The sequence below is a fragment of the Salmo trutta genome, chromosome 6, assembly GCF_901001165.1.
Source record: "Salmo trutta chromosome 6, fSalTru1.1, whole genome shotgun sequence".
Lineage (NCBI taxonomy): Eukaryota > Metazoa > Chordata > Actinopteri > Salmoniformes > Salmonidae > Salmo > Salmo trutta.
Genome location: NC_042962.1, coordinates 56754943 through 56767217, shown reverse-complemented (window position 1 = coordinate 56767217; position 12275 = coordinate 56754943). Strand labels below are relative to the sequence as shown.

General features: G+C 36.2%; 1 protein-coding gene across 4 annotated transcripts; it reads left to right on the top strand.

The window, feature by feature from the left end:
* The first annotated feature begins 313 nt into the window (after positions 1–313).
* Positions 314–12274, top strand: LOC115196386 (PCI domain-containing protein 2). Of its 4 annotated transcripts, none has more exons than XM_029757167.1 (13): positions 314–402; positions 967–1021; positions 1175–1264; positions 1392–1531; positions 1745–1786; positions 1973–2027; positions 4902–5005; positions 10601–10676; positions 10880–11122; positions 11255–11328; positions 11463–11588; positions 11830–11953; positions 12067–12274. In XM_029757167.1, the coding sequence occupies exons 2-13, from the start codon at positions 986–988 to the stop codon at positions 12154–12156; spliced, it is 1200 nt and encodes a 399-aa protein (XP_029613027.1). In that variant the 5' UTR covers positions 314–402; positions 967–985; the 3' UTR covers positions 12157–12274. The 4 variants fall into 4 exon arrangements, with proteins under 4 accessions (XP_029613027.1, XP_029613028.1, XP_029613030.1 ...); XM_029757168.1 differs by lacking the exon at positions 314–402 and adding an exon at positions 406–537; XM_029757170.1 differs by lacking the exon at positions 314–402 and adding an exon at positions 416–439.
* Position 12275: the final 1 nt, after the last annotated feature.

Below are 12275 nucleotides of genomic sequence, written 5' to 3'. Positions count from 1 at the left end.
CGGCACTCTGCAGGTTCTATTTTAAGAGCCCATTCTCACTCCTCCATTAATCACACAGTGTAGCGTGAAACACTCCCTCCCACAGGGCCAGACACATCATAGATCACAGAGGCGCTGTGTGTGTGTGTGTGTGTGTGTGTGTGTGTGTGTGTGTGTGTGTGTGTGTGTGTGTGTGTGTGTGTGTGTGTGTGTGTGTGTGTGTGTTTGAGAGCGAGAAATTGCGAGAGCAGTCTTCATTGCGCATAGCTTCTAATAAGCACAGGGAGGCGACAAAGTTATATCTAGACTATTGTAGTACGTGGGAGACTTTTATTTTGAAGGAATACATTGACCCGGAAGTGATTCTTGTAGCTACAGCTCAACAACATGAATACATTTTAAACAGAAATTTAACCACAACAGGTAGCTATAGACGGATACATTGGAAATATGCCATTAGGTTAGTACAGTGGTTCCCAACCAACCAGGAGTACTAGGAGCCCTGGCGTACCTACAGGGGGTACTTGAGAAGACTCATGAGACCATAGGCTTTTACTGGTAAAATGCGCATGAGGGGGTACTTCAGGAGTACAGTACTCTGGGCAGAGCAACATTTTGTTGGTGCTACAATAACCGAAAAGAATTGGGAACCACTGGCTTTGTAAACTAGCTAGCTAACGTTAGTTACACGTTGATGTATCTTATCAGCCACAATCTAGCTGTCCTTGACAGTTATGAATGAATGCATGCATGCTAGCGTTAGTTAAAGCGATACATAAAAGTTACATTATATTGATCACAATTTAATCATCATCACACTCGTTGTGATACTGAATTAAACTCTTAGCTAATCTACTAGTAACGTTAGCTAGCTAGATAAATTGCCAATAGCCATGGCACAGTAGTTATGATGTTGTCAGATTCAGAACTCTTGCTGCTTAGCGGATTTGCTTAAACATCTGTTTTATTATTTAAACATTTTCGTAGGTTCACATCCCTGGCCGCAATGGCGCACATAACAATCAACCAGTATCTCCAACAGGTAGACATTTTTCTATTTTATCTTACCGGTTATCAAGTGAACCCATATAGCTAGCAGTCTTCTTCCTTAGCACAGACTTTCATTTAGCTATTCTTTGTGTTCACCACTAGTCGCGCATGCTCAGTTCACACCATGTTGCTTACCTGTTTCCAGGTGTATGAGGCCATTGATAATCATGAGGGGAGCTTTTGTGCAGAACTGCTGTCATTCAAACACCCACATGTGGCTAACCCACGTCTCCAGGTGAGGCTATTCAGGCTGCCTGAACCTTCCATGCCTTCAAGTCCTGCTGACCTGTTGTTACACTTGTATCTCTTCAGATAACACCCTCTGTGTTTTTCTCTAAAGACATGACTATGTTTGCCTGCAGCTCGCCAGTCCAGAGGAGAAGTGCCAACAGGTGCTGGAGGTCCCGTACGATGAGATGGTTGCAGCACACTTGAGGTGCACCTATGCAGTGTCCAACCACGACTTTGTTGAGGCGTACAAATGTCAGACGTTGGTGGTCCAATATCCTTTTGGCATTTCTGGAGATTACTTTGGATACACATTCTCATCACTCCACATCCCTGCCTGACAATATATACATACACTCCCCATCCCTGCCTGACAAATATATACATACACACAGGATATATGCGGAAGCACATATTGTGCTATAGACTGGTCCATTTCCAAACTGTTCTGTCATGGTTTCTCTGCGGTTCCTCCTTGACTTTCTACGTCATTCTTGAGGGCCTTCCAATCTCACAAAGAGGAGAACTGGTAAGGATCCTTACTGTCATTTTATTTTTTGTCATTTGAAATAGATTTCTAAGTTTTTTTGTAAATTATTGTAAAGCCCAATATTGATTGCATGCAAAACAATGACATTTTTGATAAATTTGGCCCTAGTGTTTTTCTATTCTACATATACACGTCTGTGGGATGACTGCTCTATGTGCTGTTTAGGGCCTTGCCAGTGATGTTCGCTGTTACGCTGGACCTGCGGATATTTGCCAACAATGTAAGTGAACATAAACTATTGTGCTCTAAAATGCTTCTAATCCAGTTATGGAAAAGTCATGTCCTATAGGAGGGGTTTGATGATTGTAGTATTATTGTCCTATAGGAGGGGTTTGATGATTGTAGTATTATTGTCCTATAGGGGGGGTTTGATGATTGTAGTATTATTGTCCTATAGGAGAGGTTTGATGATTGTAGTATTATTGTCCTATAGGAGGGGTTTGATGATTGTAGTATTATTGTCCTATAGGAGGGGTTTGATGATTGTAGTATTATTGTCCTATAGGAGAGGTTTGATGATTGTAGTATTATTGTCCTATAGGAGGGGTTTGATGATTGTAGTATTATTGTCCTATAGGAGGGGTTTGATGATTGTAGTATTATTGTCCTATAGGAGGGGTTTGATGATTGTAGTATTATTGTCCTATAGGAGGGGTTTGATGATTGTAGTATTATTGTCCTATAGGAGAGGTTTGATGATTGTAGTATTATTGTCCTATAGGAGGGGTTTGATGATTGTAGTATTATTGTCCTATAGGAGGGGTTTGATGATTGTAGTATTATTGTCCTATAGGAGGGGTTTGATGATTGTAGTATTATTGTCCTATAGGAGGGGTTTGATGATTGTAGTATTATTGTCCTATAGGAGGGGTTTGATGATTGTAGTATTATTGTCCTATAGGAGGGGTTTGATGATTGTAGTATTATTGTCCTATAGGAGGGGTTTGATGATTGTAGTATTATTGTCCTATAGGAGGGGTTTGATGATTGTAGTATTATTGTCCTATAGGAGGGGTTTGATGATTGTAGTATTATTGTCCTATAGGAGGGGTTTGATGATTGTAGTATTATTGTCCTATAGGAGGGGTTTGATGATTGTAGTATTATTGTCCTATAGGAGGGGTTTGATGATTGTAGTATTATTGTCCTATAGGAGGGGTTTGATGATTGTAGTATTATTGTCCTATAGGAGGGGTTTGATGATTGTAGTATTATTGTCCTATAGGAGGGGTTTGATGATTGTAGTATTATTGTCCTATAGGAGGGGTTTGATGATTGTAGTATTATTGTCCTATAGGAGGGGTTTGATGATTGTAGTATTATTGTCCTATAGGAGGGGTTTGATGATTGTAGTATTATTGTCCTATAGGAGGGGTTTGATGATTGTAGTATTATTGTCCTATAGGAGGGGTTTGATGATTGTAGTATTATTGTCCTATAGGAGGGGTTTGATGATTGTAGTATTATTGTCCAATAGGAGGGGTTTGATGATTGTAGTATTATTGTCCTATAGGAGGGGTTTGATGATTGTAGTATTATTGTCCTATAGGAGGGGTTTGATGATTGTAGTATTATTGTCCTATAGGAGGGGTTTGATGATTGTAGTATTATTGTCCTATAGGAGGGGTTTGATGATTGTAGTATTATTGTCCTATAGGAGGGGTTTGATGATTGTAGTATTATTGTCCTATAGGAGGGGTTTGATGATTGTAGTATTATTGTCCTATAGGAGAGGTTTGATGATTGTAGTATTATTGTCCTATAGGAGGGGTTTGATGATTGTAGTATTATTGTCCTATAGGAGGGGTTTGATGATTGTAGTATTATTGTCCTATAGGAGAGGTTTGATGATTGTAGTATTATTGTCCTATAGGAGGGGTTTGATGATTGTAGTATTATTGTCCTATAGGAGGGGTTTGATGATTGTAGTATTATTGTCTTATAGGAGGGGTTTGATGATTGTAGTATTATTGTCCTATAGGAGGGGTTTGATGATTGTAGTATTATTGTCCTATAGGAGGGGTTTGATGATTGTAGTATTATTGTCCTATAGGAGGGGTTTGATGATTGTAGTATTATTGTCCTATAGGAGGGGTTTGATGATTGTACTATTATTGTCCTATAGGAGGGGTTTGATGATTGTAGTATTATTGTCCTATAGGAGGGGTTTGATGATTGTAGTATTATTGTCCAATAGGAGGGGTTTGATGATTGTAGTATTATTGTCCAATAGGAGGGGTTTGATGATTGTAGTATTATTGTCCTATAGGAGGGGTTTGATGATTGTAGTATTATTGTCCTATAGGAGGGGTTTGATGATTGTAGTATTATTGTCCTATAGGAGGGGTTTGATGATTGTAGTATTATTGTCCTATAGGAGGGGTTTGATGATTGCAGTATTATTGTCCTATAGGAGGGGTTTGATGATTGTAGTATTATTGTCCTATAGGAGGGGTTTGATGATTGTAGTATTATTGTCCTATAGGAGAGGTTTGATGATTGTAGTATTATTGTCCTATAGGAGGGGCTTGATGATTGTAGTATTATTGTCCAATAGGAGGGGTTTGATGATTGTAGTATTATTGTCCAATAGGAGGGGTTTGATGATTGTAGTATTATTGTCCTATAGGAGGGGTTTGATGATTGTAGTATTATTGTCCTATAGGAGAGGTTTGATGATTGTAGTATTATTGTCCTATAGGAGGGGTTTGATGATTGTAGTATTATTGTCCTATAGGAGGGGTTTGATGATTGTAGTATTATTGTCCTATAGGAGAGGTTTGATGATTGTAGTATTATTGTCCTATAGGAGGGGTTTGATGATTGTAGTATTATTGTCCTATAGGAGGGGTTTGATGATTGTAGTATTATTGTCCTATAGGAGGGGTTTGATGATTGTAGTATTATTGTCCTATAGGAGGGGTTTGATGATTGTAGTATTATTGTCCTATAGGAGGGGTTTGATGATTGTAGTATTATTGTCCTATAGGAGGGGTTTGATGATTGTAGTATTATTGTCCTATAGGAGGGGTTTGATGATTGTAGTATTATTGTCCTATAGGAGGGGTTTGATGATTGTAGTATTATTGTCCAGGCAGAGCAGCAGCTCCTGAGGAAGGGAAAAGGCAAACTGGGAGACATGCTGGAGAAAGCTGCTGAACAACTGATGGGCTGTTTCAGAGTGTGTGCCAGCGACAAGTGAGTCTCACAGGACATGGACACTATTAACAGCATATTACACTATATATCTAACAGCAGACAGCATATTAAACTATCTATCTTACAGCATTGAACACTATTGACAGCATATTAAACTATATAGCTTACAGCATTGGACATTATTGACTGCATATTAAACTATATATTGAATTAAATTTATTTTGGGTAACAGACATGTACAACAAAATGTACTATGTGGACCCAGAGGATATCACTTGAAAGTATTAATTAAAACGCTTGTTTCCAAAGTGGTCCTCAGTGGTAAAAAAAAGAACGCATATTATGATTAAAAGGAAACACAAAATTACAAACAAAAATAAATGCATTCATTTATATTGACATCCTAAAAAGTGGCACTATTCATTGCACTTTTCCCTAACCTTAAAAATCAACCATATTCTTTTCACAATCTATTACAATTGCACATCTTACCGATCCTTCAAATAAATACACCTGACCAGCAGTAGGGGCCACAAGGGTCAGTGGAGTGGTTTCTCTTACTTAGACAACCTTGTCCAAATGAAAACCTTTGCCTGCTTTTTAAAGCTATTTTTATATTTTCTTTGCTTGATTGCCAAGGGGAGGCTATTCCATAGACAAATGCCTGTATAGAAAAACGTGCTCCTCGCAGTACTGTTTACTCTTGGGATTTTACAAGACATAACACTAGCTCTGGTATTGTAACTGTGTTGGTTCTAGACCATATCAATGTGGTTTTTAATATAACCTGGAGCACGATTATTTAAGATGTCAAACATATGATTAAGTTTAAGTTGGTCCACTCTGGACTCCAAAGGCAACAAGCCCACCTCCCAGAACTCCTGTACCCCTATGTGGGTCCTAGGGTGGACATTCAGCATATACCTGATAACATTATTTTGCATGACCTGCATTCTCTCTTTCAGCTTTTTTGATAGCCCACTATACCAAGCAGAGCAGGCATAATCAAAATGACACTGAATCAAGGTTGAGACACGATATAAAAATGTAAATTTGTTTGCCAAAGAATTTTAGCACCAATCAGGTCTCCAGAAAGGGATTGATCTAGGGACACACAAAGATAAGATACTTGTTTTAGATTCAATCTCCTTGCCTGCACAGTTTACCTTTATCTTGTCAGCCCTAAGCAATCTACATTTTGTTCCAAACAAAATCGATTCAGTTTTTCCCAAATGTAGTGACAATTTGTTGTCAGTCAACCAATCTCTAACAAAATGCAATTCCTTACTCAGGGTCTCTATGTAAACTGTATCCTTCCCTGATACCAGTATGGCTGAATCATCAGCATAAAGCAGGTGTTTGCACTTTACTGTATCTGGAATATCATTAACATATATAAGAAATAAGAGAGGCCCTAAAATGGATCCCTGCGGTACTCCACAGGATATTTCTTTGGTTTCTGACAGAACATCACCAACATTACATGTGTTCCGTTGGTCAGATAAGACCAAAACCAATTCACTGCTACATCATTTAGACCCATGCATTTCAGTTTCATCAGGAGAATATCATGGTCAAAAGCTTTCTGGGGGGCCTCCCGAGTGGCGCAGTGGTCTAATGCACTGCATCGCAGTGCTCGCTGTGCCACTAGAGTTTCTGGGTTTGAGTCCAGGCTTTGTCGCGACCAGGTGACCCATTTGGCCCAACGTCGTCTGGGTTAGGGGAGGGTTTGGCCAGCAGGGATGTCCTTGTCGCGCACTAGCGACTCCTGTGACGGGCCGGGCGCAGTGCACGCTGACACGGTCGCCATGTGTACGGTGTTTCCTCCGACACATTGGTGCAGATAGCTTCCGGGTTAAGTGGGCATTGTGTGAAGTAGCAGTGCGGCTTGGTTGGGTTGTGTTTGGAAAGACGCTCGGCTCTCGACCTTCGCCTCTCCCGAGTCCATACGGGAGTTGCAGCGACGAGACAAGACTGTAACTACCAATTGGATACCACGAAAAAGAAGCTTTCTGCAAGTCTAACATGACCATACCTGTATAGTTCACTTTCTCACATTCCTGCTTAATGTGGTCAAAAAGGCAAGTATCAGTGTTCTAAAGTCAGATTGGAGTTCATGAAGAAGTTTGCTCGAAGGTATCCCTCAAGGTGCAGCATTGAACACTATTGACAGCATATTAAACTATATATCTTACAGCATATTAAACTATATATCTTACAGCATATTAAACTATATATCTTACAGCATATTAAACTATTTATCTTACAGCATATTAAACTGTTTATCTTACAGCATATTAAACTAAATCTTACAGCAGACAGCATATTAAACTATATATCTTACAGCATATTAAACTATATATCTTACAGCAGACAGCATATTAAACTATTTATCTTACAGCATATTAAACTATATATCTTACAGCATATTAAACTATATATCTTACAGCATATTAAACTATTTATCTTACAGCATATTAAACTATTTATCTTACAGCATATTAAACTATATCTTACAGCAGACAGCATATTAAACTATATATCTTACAGCATATTAAACTATATATCTTACAGCAGACAGCATATTAAACTATTTATCTTACAGCATATTAAACTATATATCTTACAGCATATTAAACTATATATCTTACAGCATATTAAACTATATATCTTACAGCATATTAAACTATATATCTTACAGCATATTAAACTATTTATCTTTCAGCATATTAAACTATACATCTTACAGCATATTAAACTATATCTTGCAGCAGACAGCATATTAAACTATATATCTTACAGCATATTAAACTATATATCTTACAGCATATTAAACTATATATCTTACAGCAGACAGCATATTAAACTATATATCTTACAGCATATTAAACTATATATCTTACAGCATATTAAACTATATCTTACAGCAGACAGCATATTAAACTATATATCTTACAGCATATTAAACTATATATCTTACAGCATATTAAACTATATATCTTACAGCAGACAGCATATTAAACTATATATCTTACAGCATATTAAACTATTTATCTTACAGCATATTAAACTATTTATCTTACAGCATATTAAACTATATATCTTACAGCATATTAAACTATATATCTTACAGCATATTAAACTATATATCTTACAGCATATTAAACTATATATCTTACAGCATATTAAACTATATATCTTACAGCATATTAAACTATATCTTACAGCAGACAGCATATTAAACTATATATCTTACAGCATATTAAACTATATATCTTACAGCATATTAAACTATATATCTTACAGCATATTAAACTATATATCTTACAGCATATTAAACTATATATCTTACAGCATATTAAACTATATCTTGCAGCAGACAGCATATTAAACTATATATCTTACAGCATATTAAACTATATATCTTACAGCATATTAAACTATATATCTTACAGCATATTAAACTATATATCTTACAGCATATTAAACTATATATCTTACAGCATATTAAACTATTTATCTTACAGCATATTAAACTATATATCTTACAGCATATTAAACTATATATCTTACAGCATATTAAACTATTTATCTTACAGCATATTAAACTATATATCTTACAGCATATTAAACTATATATCTTACAGCATATTAAACTATATATCTTACAGCATATTAAACTATATATCTTACAGCATATTAAACTATATATCTTACAGCATATTAAACTATATTATCTTACAGCATATTAAACTATATATCTTACAGCATATTAAACTATATATCTTACAGCATATTAAACTATATATCTTACAGCATATTAAACTATATTATCTTACAGCATATTAAACTTTTATCTTACAGCATATTAAACTATATCTTACAGCATATTAAACTATATATCTTACAGCATATTAAACTATATATCTTACAGCATATTAAACTATATATCTTACAGCATATTAAACTATATATCTTACAGCATATTAAACTATTATCTTACAGCATATTAAACTATATATCTTACAGCATATTAAACTATATATCTTACAGCAGACAGCATATTAAACTATATCTTACAGCAGACAGCATATTAAACTATATATCTTACAGCAGACAGCATATTAAACTATATATCTTACAGCATATTAAACTATATATCTTACAGCATATTAAACTATATATCTTACAGCATATAACTATATATCTTACAGCATATTAACTATATATCTTACAGCAGACAGCATATTAAACTATATATCTTACAGCATATTAAACTATATATCTTACAGCAGACAGCATATTAAACTATATATCTTACAGCATATTAAACTATATATCTTACAGCAGACAGCATATTAAACTATATATCTTACAGCATATTAAACTATATATCTTACAGCATATTAAACTATATATCTTACAGCATATTAAACTATATCTTACAGCAGACAGCATATTAAACTATATATCTTACAGCATATTAAACTATATATCTTACAGCATATTAAACTATATATCTTACAGCATTTAAACTATATATCTTACAGCATATTAAACTATATATCTTACAGCATATTAAACTATATATCTTACAGCATATTAAACTATATCTTACAGCAGACAGCATATTAAACTATATATCTTACAGCATATTAAACTATATCTTGCAGCAGACAGCATATTAAACTATATATCTTACAGCATATTAAACTATATATCTTACAGCATATTAAACTATATATCTTACAGCATATTAAACTATATATCTTACAGCATATTAAACTATTTATCTTACAGCATATTAAACTATATATCTTACAGCATATTAAACTATATATCTTACAGCATATTAAACTATTTATCTTACAGCATATTAAACTATATATCTTACAGCATATTAAACTATATATCTTACAGCATATTAAACTATTTATCTTACAGCATATTAAACTATATATCTTACAGCATATTAAACTATATATCTTACAGCATATTAAACTATATATCTTACAGCATATAAAAACTATATATCTTACAGCATATTAAACTATATATCTTACAGCATATTAAACTATATCTTACAGCAGACAGCATATTAAACTATATATCTTACAGCATATTAAACTATATATCTTACAGCATATTAAACTATATATCTTACAGCATATTAAACTATATATCTTACAGCATATTAAACTATATCTTACAGCATATTAAACTATATATCTTACAGCATATTAAACTATATCTTACAGCAGACAGCATATTAAACTATATCTTACAGCAGACAGCATATTAAACTATATATCTTACAGCATATTAAACTATATATCTTACAGCATATTAAACTATATCTTACAGCAGACAGCATATTAAACTATATATCTTACAGCATATTAAACTATATCTTACAGCAGACAGCATATTAAACTATATATCTTACAGCATATTAAACTATATCTTACAGCAGACAGCATATTAAACTATATCTTACAGCAGACAGCATATTAAACTATATCTTACAGCAGACAGCATATTAAACTATATATCTTACAGCATATTAAACTATATACCTTTACCGTAGCAACCATAGCCCCTTGCTCATTGTGTCTTGACTGTTATCGTTTACAGTCGGGCTGGGATTGACGACTCCAAGAAGTGGGGAATGTTGTTTCTCATCAATCAGCTCTTCAAGATCTACTTCAAGGTAAGGCAGTAGTGTGATTGGGTGAAGTTTTGTTTACATGAATAGGCCCTACTTTGTGTGTGTGTGTGTGTGTGTGTGTGTGTGTGTGTGTGTGTGTGTGTGTGTGTGTGTGTGTGTGTGTGTGTGTGTGTGTGTGTGTGTGTGTGTGTGTGTGTGTGTGTGTGCATCTCTGTGTGTCTAAACGGTTGTATGTGTGTTTCCAGATCAACAAGCTACACCTGTGTAAGCCACTGATCCGGGCCATCGACAGCTCCAACCTGAAGGATGATTACAGTATGGCCCAGAGAGTCACCTACAAATACTATGTAGGCCGCAAGGCCATGTTCGACAGCGACTACAAACCAGCCGAGGAGTACCTGTCCTTCTCCTTCCAGCACTGCCACCGCTCCAGCCAGAGGAACAAACGCATGATTCTCATCTACCTACTTCCTGTCAAGATGTTGCTGGTGAGACAGAGCGCCTCACTGAGAGAGCTCAAACATACACTCATCTAGCCACACACGTCTGAATTCAAATCAAATTCAAAACGCTTGACTGTCAATCAGAGACTAAGACTGGTGTTGCTCATGTTGATTCAGGGTCACATGCCTAATCACCAGCTGCTCAGGAAGTACGACCTCATGCAGTTTGCCGACGTCACGAAAGCTGTGAGGTGAGTGTCACCACCCGCCCGCTTCTCGCCATCTCTCTTTCTCCTCTCTCTCCCTACTCCCTCCTTCCACCTCTCTTTTTCTGATTTAACTCACTCACTCACTCACTCACTCACTCACTCACTCACTCTCACAGTGAGGGCAACCTGCTGCTGTTGAACGAGGCCTTGGCCAAGCACGAGACCTTCTTCATCCGCTGTGGCATCTTCCTCATCCTCGAGAAGCTCAAGATCATCACCTACCGGAACCTCTTCAAGAAAGTGTGAGTCTACTCAGCCAAGTCCAACGGTACTGGGCTGGCCTGGTTACACAGCCATCATAGTTGCTGGAACCGCACTGAAAGGACAATGTGAAAATAAATGATCTGAGGCAGCACAGTACGATTCAGGTCAGCCCTATAGTGTGAATTGGCATTTGTGGAGTAGGAACTAGTGTGTGTGTGTTAACCTATGAGTGATATTGACTTTCTGTTAACATGTTTGTGGTATGGACTTGTGGGTTAGGTACCAGCTGCTGAAGACTCACCAGTTACCCCTAGATGCCTTCCTGGTAGCTCTGAAAATGATGCAGGTGGAAGAGGTGGACATTGACGAGGTGCAGTGTATCCTGGCCAACCTAATCTGTGAGGTGAGATCCCACCACACACACCTTTTCCTCTGACCATACTAAGTGCTTCCACCTGATATTTCAGACAGTAGTAAAACATGAAGCAGCAGATGAACTCTCTTCCTCTCTTCTAGGGTCACATCAAGGGCTACATCTCTCACCAGCACCAGAAACTGGTCGTCAGCAAGGCCAATCCATTCCCCCTGCTGTCATCATCTTCCTAATCTACGTATCCCAGAATCCCCTTCACCCAGAAACTGTTCCCAGAAATATATTTCCTTATTGTTTAGGTTGCATTTTATTTTGTCATATTTTTTAAATTTTGAATAAAAGTTTTTTTTTT